Here is a 19501-nt window from a genome sequence, read left to right as displayed (position 1 = left end):
CAGGTGGTCAAAGAGGTAGGTTTTAAGGAGCATTTTAAAGGAGGAAAGAGAGGTAGCGAGGCAGAAAGGTTTAGGGAGGGAATTCCAGAGCTTAGGGCCCAGGCAGCTGAAGGCACGGCCACCAATGGTTGAGCAATTATAATCAGAGATGGTCAGGAGGGCAGAATTAGAGGAGCGCAGATATCTCAGGGGAGTTGTGGGGCTGGAGGAGATTACAGAGATAGCGAGGGGCGAGGCCATGGAGGGATGTGAAAACAAGGATGAGAATTTTTAAATCGAGGCGCTGCTTAACCGGGAGCCAATGTAGGTCAGCGAGCACAGGGGAGATGGGCGAACGGGACTTGGTGCGAGTTCGGACACAGGCAGCTGAGTTTTGGATGACCTCAAGTTTACGTAGGGTGGAATGTGGGAGGCCGGCCAAGAGTGTGTTGGAATAGTCAAGTCTAGAGGTAACAAAGGCATGGATGAGGGTTTCAGCAGCGGATGAGGTGAGGCAAGGGCGGAGACGGGCGATGTTACGGGGTGGAAATAGGCGGTCTTAGTTATGCTGCGGATATGTGGTCAGAAGCTCATTTCAGGGTCAGATATGACACCAAGTTTGCGAACAGTGTGGTTCAGCCTCGGACAGATGTTAGGGAGAGGGATGGAGTCAGTGGCTGGGGAACGGAGTTTGTGGTGGGGACTGAAAACAATGGCTTCGGTCTTCCCAATATTTAATTGGAGCAGATTCAATAGTAACTTTCAAAATGGAATCGGATAAATACTTGATGAGGAAAAATTTGCAGGGCTATGGGAGAAAGAGCAGGGGGAGTGGGACTAATTGGAGAGCTCCTTCAAAGAGCCGGCACAGGCACGATGGGCCGAATGGCCTCCTGTTCTGTAAGATTTTATGACAAACTTTTGAATGACTCGGGTATATTGAGTGCAAGTCTCTAACTGGGCTCCTCGCCCTCTCGTTCTGCTCCAGTGCAGCGGAGACCCAGGGGGGAAGGAGGAGGGTTAAATAATGACTCTGCACCCTGCTGCATCTCTGAGGTAGGGCGCACAATGACTCCTGGCCAGCTGAAGGGACGCAGTCTGGGAGATGGGCCGATGCCCAGTCTGAGCCAGTGACATTCTCATGGAGGTCTGTTTAGGATCCGACGGTCGCACTGTCCCCAGGGCTTTTTATGCAAATCTGTGACACTGGCAGCAGACCCCACGAGCTGGGGTGAGTCTGGGATATCCTGCTGAACAAATCACTTACCCTATTTAATGCCTGCAGGCTGAGCCAAGCACTCGGGTATGTGAGCTGGGAGTTGGCTCGAGCTCTTCACCAAACACATTTTTACATAAACACTCAGCGGAGGCTGCTCTCCGGCTCACCTTTATTCAACAGACGTGGCTCAGTGGGTATCTCTCTCTCTCTCACCTCTGGGTCAGAAGGCTGTGGGTTCCAGCCTCACTCCAGAGATTCGAGCACAAACATCCAGGCCAACACTCCAGTGCAGTACTGAGGGAGCGCCGCACTGTTGGAGGGGCAGTACTGAGGGAGCGCCACACTGTCGGAGGGGCAGTACTGAGGGGGCGCCGCAATGTCGGAGGGGCAGTACTGAGGGGGCGCCGCACTGTCGGAGGGGCAGTACTGAGGGAGCGCCGCAATGTCGGAGGGGCAGTACTGAGGAAGTGCCACACTGTCGGAGGGGCAGTACTGAGGGGGCGCCGCAATGTCGGAGGGGCAGTACTGAGGAAGCGCCGCACTGTCGGAGGGGCAGTACTGAGGGAGCGCCGCACTGTCGGAGGGGCAGTACTGAGGGAGCGCCGCACTGTCGGAGGGGCAGTACTGAGGAAGTGCCACACTGTCGGAGGGGCAGTACTGAGGGGGCGCCGCAATGTCGGAGGGGCAGTACTGAGGAAGTGCCACACTGTCGGAGGGGCAGTACTGAGGGGGCGCCGCAATGTCGGAGGGGCAGTACTGAGGAAGCGCCGCACTGTCGGAGGGGCAGTACTGAGGGAGCGCCGCACTGTCGGAGGGGCAGTACTGAGGGGGCGCCGCACTGTCGGAGGGGCAGTACTGAGGGAGCGCCGCAATGTCGGAGGGGCAGTACTGAGGGAGCGCCGCAATGTCGGAGGGGCAGTACTGAGGAAGCGCCGCACTGTCGGAGGGGCAGTACTGAGGGAGCGCCGCACTGTCGGAAGGGCAGTACTGAGGGAGCGCCGCACTGTCGGAGGGGCAGTACTGAGGGAGCGCCGCACTGTCGGAGGGGCAGCACTGAGGGAGCGCTGCACTGTCGGAGGGGCAGTACTGAGGGAGCGCTGCACTGTCGGAGGGGCAGTACTGAGGGAGCGCCGCACTGTCGGAGGGGCAGTACTGAGGGAGCGCTGCACTGTCGGAGGGGCAGTACTGAGGGAGCGCTGCACTGTCGGAGGGGCAGTACTGAGGGAGCGCTGCACTGTCGGAGGGGCAGTACTGAGGGAGCGCTGCACTGTCGGAGGGGCAGCACTGAGGGAGCGCTGCACTGTCGGAGGGGCAGTACTGAGGGAGCGCTGCACTGTCGGAGGGGCAGTACTGAGGGAGCGCTGCACTGTCGGAGGGGCAGTACTGAGGGAGCGCTGCACTGTCGGAGGGGCAGTACTGAGGGAGCGCCGCACTGTTGGAGGGGCAGTACTGAGGGAGCGCTGCACTGTCGGAGGGGCAGTACTGAGGGAGCGCCGCACTGTTGGAGGGGCAGTACTGAGGGAGCGCTGCACTGTCGGAGGGGCAGTACTGAGGGAGCGCTGCACTGTCGGAGGGGCAGTACTGAGGGAGCGCCGCACTGTCGGAGGGGCAGTACTGAGGGAGCGCTGCACTGTCGGAGGGGCAGTACTGAGGGAGTGCCGCACTGTCGGAGGGACAGTACTGAGGGAGCGCCGCACTGTCGGAGGGGCAGTACTGAGGGAGCACCGCACTGTCGGAGGGGCAGTACTGAGGGAGTGCCGCACTGTCGGAGGGACAGTACTGAGGGAGCGCCGCACTGTCGGAGGGGCAGTACTGAGGGAGCGCCGCACTGTCGGAGGGGCAGTACTGAGGGAGCGCCGCACTGTTGGAGGGGCAGTACTGAGGGAGCGCCGCACTGTCGGAGGGGCAGTACTGAGGGAGCGCTGCACTGTTGGAGGTGCCGTCTTCCTTACGAGGCGGCGTTAAACTGAGGCCCCGTCTGCTCTCTCAGGTGGACGTAAAAGATCCCATGGCACTATTGCGAAGAAGAGCAGGGGGAGTTCTCCCTGGTGTCCTGGGGCCAATATTTATCCCTCTATCAATATCAGTAAAACAGATGATCTGGTCATTATCACATTGCTGTTTGTGGGATCTTGCTTTGCACAAATTGGCTGCCGCGTTTCCTACTTTACAACAGTGACTACACTTCAAAAAGTGCTTGATTGGCTGTAAAGTGCTTTGGGATGTCCTGAGGTGGTGAAATGCCAGTTTGTTCTTCTAACAGTCACCTGTCTGAACCACCGATTTAATCAGTAATAAAAATAAAGAGAATATTCAGTGTAGACATGTGCTGTGATTTCCTTTTATTGAACAGTTACGGCTGTCTGAGCAGCTGTAGTGAGGAACAGTCTGATGGCTCGGTGGATTAATGTTCTGCCCCGTGTTAAACAGGCGATTAGACAGGTTCCCTGTTCAATCCCAGCTCTATGCCTGCGTCAGGTGACAAACTGGTTTGGGAGAAGGTCACTTCATTTTGAAGGATCTGAACTCCCCCATTCACGCTCGTTATACTTGCAAAAGGAGAGAAGCGGATACAGTGCAGTCGGATAAACCACCTGCTAACGCTTTGTTGCTTCAGTGTTACCTCCAGGTTCAACCACCATCTGCTGTGCTCCGTGACCTCCCACTGGCGGGTCTGGGGATTCAGAGCGTTTTTGGGCAAAGCCAGATCTTACTGGGACAGGAATCATCCTTTCAGCCCATCGAGGCTGTACCACCATTTTCTTAATTGTGGCAGCTCTTAATTTTTGAATCCCAATTCCCCCTCTTTTCTCCTTATCCCTTAATAACCTTTTCCCAAATAAGTCTCACTCTCCCTTTAAACACCTCAATTGATTCTGTATTGATGGAGTTTTGGGACAGTGCATTTCACATTCTCCCAAGCCTTTGTGTGAAGATGTTTCTCCTGGATTCACTTTTAACCAGTTAATCCCCTGCTAGAGGAATGGGCCAATCCATCTCTATCCTGTCATCTGTTTTCATTACTTTAAATACCTCGATCGGGTCACCCATTAACCTCAACTTAATTTACACCTCCTCTCTCTCAGAAGTCCATCTCTAAATCCTGCTGCCCGAATGAGCAATGGCTCAACTTGGGATAAATGGCTGCTCGGGACTGGAGCACATTGGAGCTTTGTCAGGTCACGGCCGAGAGACACTGACATGTGGCGCCCACAGTCTGGGTGGGGAAAGGTTCCAGCCGTCGTTCTCTGCACGTCACTCTCTCAATCACAGCAATTGTTGAGGGAGACCGTGAACTGCAGCCAACAACCAGCAGGGAAGGGGGGAGAGACCTTCCCAGATAACTCTTAATGGCCAAGTAAAGAGAAACAGCTGACACAGGTATAAGGGGCCGAATGGCCTCCTTCTGTGCTGTATCATTCTATGATTCTAAGTACTGAGAGGCCTCATCCCTGGTGCCGCTGCTGGTCTGTCCCCGGCCTCCCTGCTGGTCCGTCCCCGGCCTCCCTGCTGGTCCGTCCCCGGCCTCCCTGCTGGTCCGTCCCCGGCCTCCCTGCTGGTCCGTCCCCGGCCTGCCTGCTGGTCCGTCCCCGGCCTCCCTGCTGGTCCGTCCCCGGCCTCCCTGCTGGTCCGTCCCCGGCCTCCCTGCTGGTCCGTCCCCGGCCTCCCTGCTGGTCCGTCCCCGGCCTGCCTGCTGGTCTGTCCCTGGCCTGCCTGCTGGTCTGTCCCTGGCCTGCCTGCTGGTCTGTCCCTGGCCTCCCTGCTGGTCCGTCCCCCGCCTCCCTGCTGGTCCGTCCCCCGCCTCCCTGCTGGTCCGTCCCCGGCCTCTCTGCTGGTCCGTCCCCGGCCTCCCTGCTGGTCCGTCCCCGGCCTCCCTGCTGGTCTGTGGCTGGGCCAGCCTCCACGCAGACCTCAATAAGCTGAACTACTGACACGAGTTCTTGTACTGGGATACCGTGGGGGTGCCGAGCCTCCCTGTGGCAGAGCGAAGAGCCACAGCGTGTGGGAGAGGCCGAGGGCCATTCCTTTCTGAACTGAAGCTGCAGCCCCTCCCTGCCTTGGAGTGAGGGGGGACACCATAGGAGCAGTAGGAGGCCATTCGGCCCCTCGAGCCTGTTCCACCATTCAATGAGATCATGGCTGATCTGTGACCTAACTCCATACACCCTCCTTTGCCCCATATCCCTTAGTAGTTTGGTTAACAGAAATCTATCGATCTTAGATAAAAATTAACAACAGATTGGGATTCAACTGCCGTTTGCGAAAGAGCGTTCCAAACTTCTACCACCCTTTGTGTTTCCTCACTTCACTCGGGAAAGGTCTGGCTCTGATCTTTAGGCTATGCCCCCTAGTCTAGTCTCCCCAACCAGGGAGGCGGGGGGAGATAATGCAGAAGCGAGAGTCACATAGCGGGGCAGTGCCTGGCCACTGGCTCCAGCGGGCCCTGTGCACACCCTCCTCGGCAGCACAAGCGTCGAAGCAGGTGCATCATCCACGAGGAACACTACACAAAACAGAAGGTGCGCGGTTGGTCTCCACCTGTTTGCAGGGAGCAGGATTAATCTACACGTTGCCCCCATCAAACTCTCACTGCCACTCCAGCACAGCACGAAAACAATTCTCCACTAAACATCACAAAATCCACTCGACAGACTGAATCACGAGGCGGGTAAGCGAGGGAGATACTGGGTCAGTTATACATTCATCTTCTAAACGGCAGACGGCTGCCACAACGCCGCAGAAGCAAGCTCGCCGAGATCTTTCTGTAGTTTTTATGGGAATTTCCTTCTCCCTGTCCCTGAAATACAAGGCGTGGTGAGCAAGCGGACAATCAACAGTCTGCCTTTTGTTTGTGGGACTGGGTAGGTGTCCATTTATTCAGCAGCTCTTTTATATAAAAGAGCAGGGGGAGTTCTCCCCGGTGTCCTGGGGCCAATATTTATCCCTCAATCAACATCACTAAAAACAGATTATCTGGTCATTTATCACATTGCTGTTTGTGGGATCTTGCTGTGCACAAATTGGCTGACACGTTTCCAACATTACAACAGCGACTACACTTCAAAAAGTACTTCATTGGCTGTAAAGCGCTTTGGGACGTCCGGTGGTCGTGAAAGGCGCTATAGAAATGTAAGTCTTTCATTTACTTCAAGCTTTGATCATTTTGAGGTTGCCTCTCCCGGAAACACTCACAAGGTCAGAGTCGACGGGGAAGACCCTTCGGCCCGTTGGATTCTATCCATCCCATAACAGCATCCAGCTGTTCCTTAAATGGCCTCAGCCGTCCTCCTTGGCGTCTGGTTCCAGCTGTAGATGGACGTCTGGGTGAAGACTAGACTTCCTGACACCCGCCCTAAATCTTGCCTTTCGTAACCCACGGAAACAAAAGCTGGTTTTTGCCAGGTGTGGGTCTCGGCAGGCTGTCCTGGCAAAGACCAGCGCGGGCCCCGTGTACGGCAAATCCGGAACACCGAACGAGTCAAAGCGGATCTCAGCTTGGGTTCGACGCGGGACTCGAGGCTTTGAATACTGTTTGCAGACGCTGGTCTGGCATCCATTCAGCTCGGTGCTGTTTGTGGGATCTTGCTGTGCACACATTGGCTGGATTACAACGACATTGTACATTACAACAGCGACGACACTTCAAAAGTACTTCATTGGCCGTTAAGCGCTTTGGGACGTCCCGAGGACATGAAAGGCGCTGGAGAAATGCAACTTGTTAAAATCCACTGAACAGACATCGGAGGTTGTTTGGGCGAAACTTTTATTCTGGAGCGCTGGTCTGTGCTGAGCTGTCTGATCACAGCTTAGATCGGGGGGGGGGGAGGCTTCAATTCCTCTTTATCTAGGGAGGAGAGAAGAGCCAGGTTTCCAGCTCCTTATCGCAGGCTCGGGCTCAGCTGCCGATGCCTGCCTTGGTCGATCAGCTAGCCAACACGTGATGCCTGCCTTGGTCGATCAACTAGCCGTCTTGGCTCGCCCGTGAAGTGCGGGTGGGTTAGGGGAGCCCGCAGGGACTGAAGGTCACCGACAGTCAGCCCCTGGGGAGGGAGGTTCAAACAGACCCCAATTTATAAATAAGAGACGAGAAGAGGAAGAAGACGCAATAAGTCCCGTCAATGAACATCTGCAAAGCCCAGCTGTGGAAAGCACCTGCCCCGGGCTCACTGTCTGTATCTCTTCAGCGATTCGATATAATCGAAGTTTTTGTGCAAGAACACAATCTGGTCGATGTCGTCTGGCAGCAGAGACGGCCTGCTCTGGTTGGGGATGGTGCTGGAACTGAAGAAGGCCGCGGTGGCGGAGACGGAGGTGGCGGGGATGGCCAGGTACTGTCGGGCCAGGTTGGCCATGGCTGGGAAGCGGTGCTCGTTGTTCCTCCACCAGTCGAAGGGGTTGGTGTTGCGCTTGCGTAGCGGCTCGGCCAGGTAGCTCTCCAGCTGCTGGTGAATCTCCGGCATGTGTTCGGTGGGGTCCTCGCCGAACAGGAGGTCGTACTCGCAGCGGCTGGGCTGGCGTCTCCCGGCGTGGTTGCGGCGCTTGCCGCCTCGCTCGTGTTCCATGCCGTTGTGCTCGTCGGAGGAGGAGGAGGAGCTGGGCGAGCGGGACCGAGGGCAGCACACGGTCCGGGAGAGCATGTTCTTCACCTTGTTGTGCACCTCGTCCCGCGCGTCAGCGTTCAGGAAGCGAAGGTCCTTGAACCGAGGATCTAGAAAGGACGCCACGATGGCGGGATTCTCCATCAACTCCTCCTCGTCGGGGAGGTGCCAGCGCTTGCCAATCTCGGACCTGATCCTCGCGCTTACAGTCTTCACAATGCAACCTGGGTCACCGTGGTGGTGCATGAGAGCAGTCATCACCCCGTGAAGACAAGGTATCAAGGAGGACACGGAGGCATTCTGCTCTTCCCCGAGGAAAGACGCTGCTACCTTCAGAGTCTTCAGGATGGGAAGCAGATCCTGGAGAAGTTTCCACTGGTGGTCAGACAGGTTTTGGATCGTCAAGCTCCCGGCTCGGTCCACTTCCAGCACCATGCTCACCTCCCAGCGCAGCTCCAGCAGCCTCTCGCACATGTCGTAGGTGCTGCTCCAGTGAGCAGCGGTGTCCATGACCAGAGTCAGCCTCTCCTTGTTCGTCTCTGCCAGCTTGCCGTTGAGCTCGGCGGCGGCCCGGGAGCTGTGGTGGAAGTAGCTGATGATGCGTCGGGTCGCGCTCAGCGCGAGCTGCACCTGCTCCACCTGCAGCCCCAGCTTGACGCACAGTTGCAGCATGCGGCCGGCGCAGCACAGGCTGCACCAGCCGAAACGCTCCTGCAGCGAGCGGGCGCTGCTCAGCAGGCTGCCCGCGCTGTCGTGGACCACGCAGCCCACGGCCTTGCTGGAGACGCTGAACTCGCTGATGACGGCGGACAGGAGCTCGCTGGTGTGCTCCGGCGCCAGGTTGAGCTGGGGGCTGGTCTTGAGCACGCAGCGGGCCATGCGCCAGCGGCAGTCGATGAAATGCGCCACGACGGTGAGGTAGCTCTGCTTGCCCTGTGAAGTCCAGGTGTCGGTGGAGAGAGTCAGAGACTGCACCGAGTGCAGATAGTGCTCCAGCTGCAGCTTGGCGAGGGAGTACTTGTGTCTCAGGTTGCTGGCTAAGTTGGCGGCTGACGGCATTTTATAACTGGGCTCCAGAAAGCCCAGCAGCCGCTTAAAGCCCTCGTCGCTGACGACAGACAGGGGCTGCAGGTCGCGGAATACCAGGCCCAGAATCAGGTCGCTGATCACCTCCTCTCTACTCTCCGAGCAGGGTTTGGTGTCGTGCAGGACCAGCTCGGAGATGCTCAGCGCCTTGTTCTTCTTCACGTCGGGCTCCTGGCCCATAGACTCGGAGGACGAGGACCCCTCGTCCAGGCACTGGCGCAGGTCGAGCTCGCTGAGGTTGTGCTTCCGTCGCAGGTGCTCGCGCAGGCTGGTGGTGCTGTTGTGGTAGCACAGCTGCTTCCGGCAGAGGCTGCACTCCACGCACCGCTCGTTCAGCTTCTTGAAGAAGTCCCAGGCTTGTGACTTCTCCCGGCAGCTGACGGGCGAGGATCGCTTGTCGTTCAGCTCGGCCCCCTTCCGCCTCCGGGACCCGGCGCTCCCCCCGCTGGCTGGGTGATACCTCAGGATCATGGCGAGCTCGTCTGCAGGAAACACAGAAACCATCACTGCAAACTACCATCCGGCTCACAGAATCATTACATCGAGTGTACAGCACAGAAACAGGTCATTCGGGGGGTTTATGCTCCACACAAGCCTCCTCCCACCCCTCTTCATCTTTCATCATATACAGTTGTACAGGGCCTTGGTGAGACCACACCTGGAGTACTGTGTGCAGTTTTGGTCTCCTTACCTAAGAAAGGATATACTTGCCATAGAGGGAGTGCAACGAAGGTTCACCAGACTGATTCCTGGGATGGCAGGACTGTCGTATGAGGAGAGATTGGGTCGACTAGGCCTGTATTCACTAGAGTTTAGAAGAATGAGAGGGGATCTCATTGAAACATATAAAATTCTGACAGGACTAGACAGACTGGATGCAGGGAGAATGTTTCCCCTGGCTGGGGGTCTAGAACGAGGGGTCACAGTCTCAGGATACGGGGTAGGACATTTAGGACTGAGATTGAGGAGAAATTTCTTCACTCAGAGGGTGGTGAACCTGTGGAATTCTCTACCACAGAAGGCTGTGGAGGCCAAGTCACTGAATATATTTAAGAAGGAGATAGATTTCTAGACACAAAAGGCATCAAGGGGTATGGGGAGAGAGCGGGAATATGGTATTGAGATAGAGGATCAGCCATGATCGTATTGAATGGCGGAGCAGGCTCGAAGGGCCGAATGGCCGACTCCTGCTCCTATGTTTCTATGTTTCATCTCCTTCTATTCCTTTCTCCCTTATAAGTTTATCTAGCTTTCTTGTAAATGCATCTCTGCTCACCCACTCCCTGTGGTAGCGAGTTCCACATTCTCACCACTCTCTGGGGAAAGAAGTTTCTCCTGAATTCCCGATTAGATTTATCAGTGACTGTCTTATATTGATGGCCCCTAGTTCTGGTCTCCCCCACAAGTGGAAACATCTTCTCTGCGTCTACCCTATCAAACCCCTTCATAATTTTATAGACGTCTATTAGGTCAACCCTCAGCCTTCCCTTTTCTAGAAAAGAGCCCCAGCCTGTTCAGCATTTCCTAGAATGATACAACACAGTAGGAGGTCTTTCGGCCCATCGTGCCTGTGCCGGCTCTTTGAACGAGCTCTCCATTAGTCCCACTCCCCCTGCTCTTTCCCCAGAGCCCTGCAAATATTCCCCCTTCCAAGTATTTATTCAATTCTCTTTTGAAAGTTATTCCTGAATCTCCTTCCTCTGCCCTTTCCGGCAGAGCGTTTCAGATCATAACAGTAATATTGTAGAACCGACTACAAACGCTCCCAGTGATATCGCGACTTCAGCCCTGGGCCTTTTGCAGTGCTCTCCCCTTTACGGTTCAGCAGCCGGCTGCCCAGGACACTGGGCCCCACCCCGGCCAGGCTGCAGAGTGATGACAGGACCGGAATTCAGTGCTGTTCGCTCTCCTTCTCTCAAGAGTTTCCCCAGCTCCCCACAGCCGCCGTCCCATCTGATGCGACTATTATCGGTCGGTTTTCTCTCTCTGTCGTTGGGGAAGTCCCCACAGAAGCAAGACTGAAATCACAAGCTCACCGTGTGGGAGAATCAAGAGGCGCAGAACCCCTCCCCGCATCACCCTGACACTGGCACTCAACAGACAGAGTAACAGCGGTTCACGTGGGGCTCGGGCGCTGACCAGTGGGTACAGGTGCTGCCAGTGGGGCTCGGGCGCTGACCAGTGGGTACAGGCGCTGACCAGTGGGGCTCGGGCGCTGACCAGTGGGTACAGGTGCTGCCAGTGGGGCTCGAGCGCTGACCAGTGGGTACAGGTGCTGACCAGTGGGGCTCGGGGGCTGACCAGTGGGTACAGGTGCTGACCAGTGGGGCTCGGGCACTGACCAGTGGGTACATGCGCTGACCAGTGGGGCTCGGGGGCTGACCAGTGGGTACAGGTGCTGACCAGTGGGGCTCGGGCGATGACCAGTGGGGCTCGGGCGATGACCAGTGGGGCTCGGGCACTGACCAGTGGGGCTCGGGCGCTGACCAGTGGGGCATGGGCGCTGACCAGTGGGGCTCGGGGGCTGACCAGTGGGGCTCGGGCGCTGACCAGTGGGGCTCGGGCGCTGACCAGTGGGGCATGGGCGCTGACCAGTGGGGCTCGGGCGCTGACCAGTGGGGCGCGGGCGATGACCAGTGGGGCTCGGGCGATGACCAGTGGGGCTCGGGCGATGACCAGTGGGGCTCGGGCGATGACCAGTGGGGCTCGGGCGATGACCAGTGTGGCTCGGGCGATGACCAGTGTCGGGCATGGGCGTTGACCAGTGGGTACAGGTGCTGCCAGTGGGGCTCGGGCGCTAGAAGAATTTGTCTTTAATTTGTCTGAAATATCCTTTTCACAGGTTGAAGTTTTCGGTCGGCCTGTGGGACTGGGCTCCCCCCGAGGTGGGTTTAGGATTGGATCTGCTGACAGAGTTAGTGAGCACCGCCTAGATTTAATCCAATACCGTACCTTCAGCTAGTGCAGCACGGGACTCACTGACTCCCGCAAAGGGGTGGATTTCCGGCTCCTCGTCCTCCTCTAGTCGGGCTGCACACTCTCGCAGCATGTCCGAGATCCTCTTACTGCTGTGTGTCGTGATGGTTACCTGGAGGGAAATGAAAGAACAGCATTAATCGTCGGCTCAACGCCTGTCCTGTGAAGGGGAGAAAGGGGCTACGGGGGCCACACACTCATCTCAGCACTCCGCGGATGGCAGGAGGGGGCAGGGAGGGGGTTTGAGAAGGGAGGGAGGGGATCTGGGGGAGGGAGGGAGGAAGGGAGAGGAGGGGATCTGGGGGAGGGAGGGAGGGAGAGGAGGGGATCAGGGGGAGGGAGATTGGGGGAGGAGGGGATCTGGGGGAGGGAGGGAGGGAGGGTGAGGAGGGGATCTGGGGGAGGGAAGGAGTGTGTGGGAGGGGGTGTGAGGAGCAGGAAGGGAAGGGGTTTGGGAAGGGAGGGAGGCGGAGGGGATCTGGGGGAGGGAGGGGGTGTGAGGAGTAGGGAGGGAAGGGGTTTGGGAAGGGAGGGAGGCGGAGGGGATCTGGGGGAGGGGGTGTCTGTGGAACTGTACCCCAGTGAGAGTCAATGTATGTGGAACCCATACCCCAGTGAGCGTCAGTGGCTGTGGAACACGTACCCCAGTGAGAGTCAGTGTCTGTGGAACTGTACCCCAGTGAGAGTCAGTGTCTGTGGAACTGTACCCCAGTGAGAGTCAGTGTCTGTGGAACTGTACCCCAGTGAGAGTCAGTGTCTGTGGCACCCGTACCCCAGTGAGCGTCAGTGGCTGTGGAACACGTACCCCAGTGAGAGTCAGTGTCTGTGGAACCTGTACCCCAGTGAGAGTCAGTGTGTGTGGAACACGTACCCCAGTGAGAGTCAGTGTCTGTGGAACCTGTACCCCAGTGAGAGTCAGTGTCTGTGGAACCCGGACCCCAGTGAGAGTCAGTGTCTGTGGAACCCGTATCCCAGTGAGAGTCAGTGTCTGTGGAACCTGTACCCCAGTGAGAGTCAGTGTCTGTGGAACCTGTACCCCAGTGAGAGTCAGTGTCTGTGGAACTGTACCCCAGTGAGAGTCAGTGTCTGTGGAACCCGTACCCCAGTGAGAGTCAGAGTCTGTGGAACCTGTACCCCAGTGAGAGTCAGTGTGTGTGGAACCCGTACCCCAGTGAGAGTCAGTGTCTGTGGAACTCGTACCCCAGTGAGAGTCAGTGTCTGTGGAACCCGTACCCCAGTGAGAGTCAGTGTCTGTGGAACACGTACCCCAGTGAGAGTCAGTGTCTGTGGAACCCGTACCCCAGTGAGAGTCAGTGTCTGTGGAACCCGTACCCCAGTGAGAGTCAGAGTCTGTGGAACCTGTACCCCAGTGAGAGTCAGTGTGTGTGGAACCCGTACCCCAGTGAGAGTCAGTGTCTGTGGAACTCGTACCCCAGTGAGAGTCAGTGTCTGTGGAACTCGTACCCCAGTGAGAGTCAGTGTCTGTGGAACCCGTACCCCAGTGAGAGTCAGTGTCTGTGGAACCCGTACCCCAGTGAGAGTCAGTGTCTGTGGAACCTGTACCCCAGTGAGAGTCAGTGTCTGTGGAACCCGTACCCCAGTGAGAGTCAGTGTCTGTGGAACCCGTACCCCAGTGAGAGTCAGTGTCTGTGGAACCTGTACCCCAGTGAGAGTCAGTGTCTGTGGAACTGTACCCCAGTGAGAGTCAATGTCTGTGGAACCCGTACCCCAGTGAGAGTCAGTGTCTGTGGAACCTGTACCCCAGTGAGAGTCAGTGTCTGTGGAACTCGTACCCCAGTGAGAGTCAGTGTCTGTGGAACTCGTACCCCAGTGAGAGTCAGAGTCTGTGGAACCTGTACCCCAGTGAGAGTCAGTGTCTGTGGAACCTGTACCCCAGTGAGAGTCAGTGTCTGTGGAACCCGTACCCCAGTGAGAGTCAGTGTCTGTGGAACCCGTACCCCAGTGAGAGTCAGTGTCTGTGGAACTGTACCCCAGTGAGAGTCAGTGTCTGTGGAACCCGTACCCCAGTGAGAGTCAGTGTCTGTGGAACACGTACCCCAGTGAGAGTCAGTGTCTGTGGAACCCGTACCCCAGTGAGAGTCAGTGTGTGTGGAACCCGTACCCCAGTGAGAGTCAGTGTCTGTGGAACCTGTACCCCAGTGAGAGTCAGAGTCTGTGGAACCCGTACCCCAGTGAGAGTCAGTGTGTGTGGAACCCGTACCCCAGTGAGAGTCAGTGTGTGTGGAACCCGTACCCCAGTGAGAGTCAGTGTCTGTGGAACCCGTACCCCAGTGAGAGTCAGAGTCTGTGGAACCCGCACCCCAGTGAGAGTCAGTGTCTGTGGAACTGTACCCCAGTGAGAGTCAGTGTCTGTGGAACCCGTACCCCAGTGAGAGTCAGTGTCTGTGGAACACGTACCCCAATGTATAAATCGAGGTATACAGTACAAAAGCAAGGAAGCTATGAAGAACCTGTATAAAACACTGGTTCAGCCTCAACTGGAGTATTGTGTCCAATTCTGGGCACCGCACTTTAGGAAGGACGTGAAGGCCTTAGAGAGGGTGCAGAAAAGATTTAGGACAATGATTCCAAGGATGAGGGACTTCAGTTACGTGGATAGACTGGAGAAGCTGGGGTTGTTCTCCTTAGAGCAGAGAAGATTAGGAGGAGATCTGATAGAGGTGTTCAAAATCATGAGGGGTCTGGACAGAGTAGATAGAGAGAAACTGTTCCCATTGGCGAAGGGTCGAGAACCAGAGGACACAGATTTAAGGTGATTGGCAGAAGAACCAAAGGCGACATGAGGAAAAACTTTTTTACGCAGCGAGTGGTTAGGATCTGGAATACACTGCCTGAGAGGGTGGTGGAGGCAGATTCAATCGTGGCTTTCAAAAGGGAGTTGGATAACTACCCGAAGGAAGAAAATTGCAGGACTACGGAGAAAGGGCGGGGGAGTGGGACTAGCTGAAGTGCTCTTGCAGAGAGGCAGCACGGGCTCGACGGGCCGAATGGCCTCCTTCTGTGCTGTAACCATTCTATGAACCCATGACCTTCTGACCCCGAGGCGAGAGTGCTGCCCACTGAGCCACGGCTGACACTCTGCGGGCTCCTCCGTCACAAGTCTTCGAGGCGGTCCCACAAGTGGCACTGGCAGCAACTCTTTGACACAGAAGATCATAAGGCGAAGATGGGGGGATGGGGCGGTGGGGGGAGAGAGCGGGAGGATCAGACACTGAACCGGAAATGGGACAGGTCTTAGGAGTGGAGCCCAAACGTGAGGTGAAACAGCTCAGATGGAGCGAGACTGCGGGGGCTTTACAGATGAGGAGGAGGACTTGGAAATCAATGCGTTGGGGAATGGGAAGAGTTAGGGTGAGAGGCGAGACTCCGGGAGCAGGTCTGTCAACCATTCTACCAGTCAGCGAAGGTACAGTAATGGCCATAGGGAAACAGAACACTTTCCCAGCAACTATTCTCTCCTTAACCTCCCCACCCCACCCCCAACCCCAGAATGTTAAAATTCTAACAGGACTAGACAGACTAGATGCAGGAAGGATGTTCCCGATGGCGGGGGAGTCCAGAACCAGGGGTCACATTCTAAGGATAAGGGGTAAGCCATTTAGGACAGAGATGAGGAGGAATTTCTTCACCCAGAGAGTGGTGAACCTGTGGAATTCTCTACCACAGAAGGCAGTTGAGGCCAATTCATTAAATATATTCAAGAAGGAGTTAGATATATTTCTTAAGGCTAAAGGGATCAAGGGATATGGGGAGAAAGCAGGGACAGGGTACTGAGTTTGGATGATCAGCCATGATCTCATTGAATGGCGGAGCAGGCTCGAGGGGCCGAATGGCCTACTCCTGCTCCTATCTTCTTTGTTTCTATTTAATGTACAGCACAGAAAGAGGCCATTCAGCCCAACTGGTCCATGCCAGTGTTGATGCTCCACACGAGCCTCCTCCCGCCCCTCTTCATCTCACCCTATCAGCATATCCTTCTATTCCTTTCTCTCTCATGTGATTATCTAGCTTCCCCTCAAATGCATCTATCAGGCAGCTTTCCTGCCTCCCTTTGGTACCTCACTGGCCAATTGTGAACGGATTATTCGAACGTGGGGGATCACTGAAGCCGAGACCCATCATGGCTCACTCGATAGAAACACATGTTCACCGTCTCCCTCACTGGACAAGGAACCCGGGGCTGTTGGGTTGTCCGTACTGCCTCCCCAAACTAACAGCATAGATGATCAAACAGAGACTTGTACGGTTCAATAACACAGCAGAAAACACGATTATCAACGGAGGCATCAGTCCCAACACCTCCAAAAACACACATCCTGTTAGCAGTCACTGAAAGGACACAGAAGAGAACCAGACTGATTGAGGGGATGGAGGGGATTGGATTATGAGCGATTATGTACATTAGTGCTGTAACCCAGCCAGAGCCAGTGTCTGTGGAACCCGTACCCCAGTGAGCATCAGTGGCTGTGGAACCCGTACCCCAGTGAGAGTCAGTGTGTGTGGAACACGTACCCCAGTGAGAGTCAGTGTCTGTGGAACCTGTACCCCAGTGAGAGTCAGTGTCTGTGGAGCCCAGACCCCAGTGAGAGTCAGTGTCTGTGGAACCCGTACCCTAGTGAGAGTCAGTGTCTGTGGAACCCGAACCCCAGTGAGAGTCAATGTATGTGGAACCCATACCCCAGTGAGAGTCAGTGTCTGTGGAGCCCGTACCCCAGTGAGAGTCAGAGTCTGTGGAACCCGTACCCCAGTGAGAGTCAATGTATGTGGAACCCATACCCCAGTGAGAGTCAGTGTCTGTGGAACCCGTACCCCAGTGAGAGTCAGTGTCTGTGGAACCCGTACCCCAGTGAGAGTCAGTGTCTGTGGAACCCGTACCCCAGTGAGAGTCAGTGTGAGTGGAACCCGTACCCCAGTGAGAGTCAGTGTCTGTGGAACCCGTACCCCAGTGAGAGTCCGTGTCTGTGGAACCCGTACCCCAGTGAGAGTCAGTGTCTGTGGAACCCGTACCCCAGTGAGAGTCAGTGTCTGTGGAACCCATACCCCAGTGAGAGTCAGTGTCTGTGGAACCCGTACCCCAGTGAGAGTCAGTGTCTGTGGAACCCGTACCCCAGTGAGAGTCAGTGTGTGTGGAACCCGTACCCCAGTGAGAGTCAGTGCCTGTGGAACCCGTACCCCAGTGAGAGTCAGTGTCTGTGGAACCCGTACCCCAGTGAGAGTCAGTGTGTGTGGAGCCCGTACCCCAGTGAGAGTCAGTGTCTGTGGAACCCGTACCCCAGTGAGAGTCAGTGTCTGTGGAACTGTACCCCAGTGAGAGTCAGTGCCTGTTGTGCTGTACCCCAGTGAGAGTCAGTGTCTGTGGAATTGTACCCCAGTGAGTCAGTGTGTGTGGAACCCGTACCCCAGTGAGAGTCAGTGTCCGTGGAACTGTACCCCAGTGACAGTCAGTGTCTGTGGAACCCGTACCCCAGTGAGAGTCAGTGTCTGTGGAACCCGTACCCCAGTGAGAGTCAGTGTCTGTGGAACCTGTACCCCAGTGACAGTCAGTGCCTCACAATTGCAATGTTCCTATCTTTAAGTTGGGAACAATGACTCACAGGACTATCTATCCCAATAAGCTCTGTGATCTTCGGAGTCCTGTCCTTGGCGCTGGGAATGGCAGGAATCCGCTCAGTGACACTGTCCACTCCCTGCAGCTTATTGCGGTCCACCTCCTCCCGGAAGTGGATGCGATGATTCCGTTCCAGGTGTAGCCGGAGGATGGTGGCACTGCCGGAAGAGGCCAGCTCCTGGCCACAGATGTTGCACACGATGGTTTTATCATCTCTCCTGGTCACATACTTCCAGCTCTCGGTAGCCCGGGGCAGCCCGTTATTCCGGTGACTCCACATCAGCACGGATCAGGCAGAGCCGCGTCACTGAAATAAAACAACGACATTTTACACATCCGTCCCTCTCAAATTCCATCCCTCTATCCCACGGTGACCAATTCCATTCCACCCATATTCCCTCCATCCTCCCTCCCACATTCCCTCAATCCTCCCTCCCACATTCCCTCCATCCATCCTCCCTCTCACATTCCCTCCATCCTCCCTCCCACATTCACTCCATCCATCCTCCCTCTCCCATTACCTCCCTCCATCCTCCCTCTCACATTCCCTCCATCCATCCTCCCTCTCCCATTCCCTCCCTCCATCCTCCCTCTCACATTCCCTCCATCCATCCTCCCTCTCCCATTCCCTCCATCCATCCTCCCTCTCACATTCCCTCCATCCATCCTCCCTCTCCCATTCCCTCCATCCATCCTCCCTCTCACATTCCCTCCATCCATCCTCCCTCCCACATTCCCTCCATCCATCCTCCCTCTCCCATTCCCTCCATCCATCCTCCCTCCCACATTCCCTCCATCCATCCTCCCTCTCCCATTCCCTCCATCCATCCTCCCTCTCCCATTCCCTCCATCCATCCTCCCTCTCCCATTCCCTCCATCCATCCTCCCTCCCACATTCCCTCCATCCATCCTCCCTCTCCCATTCCCTCCATCCATCCTCCCTCTCCCATTCCCTCCATCCATCCTCCCTCTCCCATTCCCTCCATCCAACCTCCCTCTCACATTCCCTCCATCCATCCTCCCTCTCCCATTCCCTCCATCCATCCTCCCTCTCACATTCCCTCCATCCATCCTCCCTCCCACATTCCCTCCATCCATCCTCCCTCTCCCATTCCCTCCATCCATCCTCCCTCCCACATTCCCTCCATCCATCCTCCCTCTCCCATTCCCTCCATCCATCCTCCCTCTCCCATTCCCTCCATCCATCCTCCCTCTCCCATTCCATCCATCCATCCTCCCTCCCACATTCCCTCCATCCATCCTCCCTCTCCCATTCCCTCCATCCATCCTCCCTCTCACATTCCCTCCATCCATCCTCTCTCCCATTCCCTCCCTCCTCCCTCTCCCATTCCCTCCATCCTCCCTCTCATATTCCCTCCATCCTCCCTCCTCCCTCCCACATTCCCTCCATCCTCCCTCCCACATTCCCTCCATCCCCCTCCCACATTCCCTCCATCCTCCCTCCCACATTCCCTCCATCCTCCCTCCTCCCTCCCACATTCCCTCCATCCTCCCACATTCCCTCCATCCTCCCTCCCACATTCCCTCCATCCTCCCTCCCACATTCCCTCCCTCCTCCCTCCCACATTCCCTCCCTCCTCCCTCCCACATTCCCTCCCTCCTCCCTCCCACATTCCCTCCCTCCTCCCTCCCACATTCCCTCCCTCCTCCCTCCCACATTCCCTCCCTCCTCCCTCCCACATTCCCTCCCTCCCTCCCACATTCCCTCCCTCCCTCCCACATTCCCTCCCTCCTCCCTCATTCCCTCCATCCTCCCTCCCACATTCCCTCCTCCCTCCCACATTCCCTCCATCCTCCCTCTCACATTCCCTCCATCCTCCCTCCCACATTCCCTCCCTCTCACATTCTCTCCATCCTCATATTGATTTCCGGTTCCGGTTGCCAGGGAAACGAACCGGAAGTGCCGTCGTTGACCGAGAAACAGCTTCAGAATAGAACCCGGAAGTCACCTCCCCAGGGACACACAGAGACCGAGAGAGGCCCCACCCCCAG

General features: G+C 56.5%; 1 protein-coding gene across 1 annotated transcript; it reads right to left on the bottom strand.

Annotated features, from left to right (window-relative positions):
* Positions 1 to 3445: 3445 nt before the first annotated feature.
* LOC147096646 (E3 SUMO-protein ligase ZBED1-like) lies at positions 3446 to 17880 on the bottom strand. The gene is made up of 3 exons (XM_085973194.1): positions 17475 to 17880; positions 11836 to 11971; positions 3446 to 9365 (listed from the first exon to the last, which is right to left on the bottom strand). The coding sequence occupies exons 1-3, from the start codon at positions 17766 to 17768 to the stop codon at positions 7363 to 7365; spliced, it is 2433 nt and encodes an 810-aa protein (XP_085829320.1). The 5' UTR covers positions 17769 to 17880; the 3' UTR covers positions 3446 to 7362.
* Between the last annotated feature and the right edge of the window lie 1621 nt (positions 17881 to 19501).

Source organism: Somniosus microcephalus, chromosome 34 (genome assembly GCF_052327205.1).
Source record: "Somniosus microcephalus isolate GS21.2 chromosome 34, FLI_Smic_1.0, whole genome shotgun sequence".
Classification (NCBI taxonomy): domain Eukaryota; kingdom Metazoa; phylum Chordata; class Chondrichthyes; order Squaliformes; family Somniosidae; genus Somniosus; species Somniosus microcephalus.
Note: the sequence above shows the minus strand (reverse complement) of the source record. Positions and strands in the feature narration are given on the sequence as shown.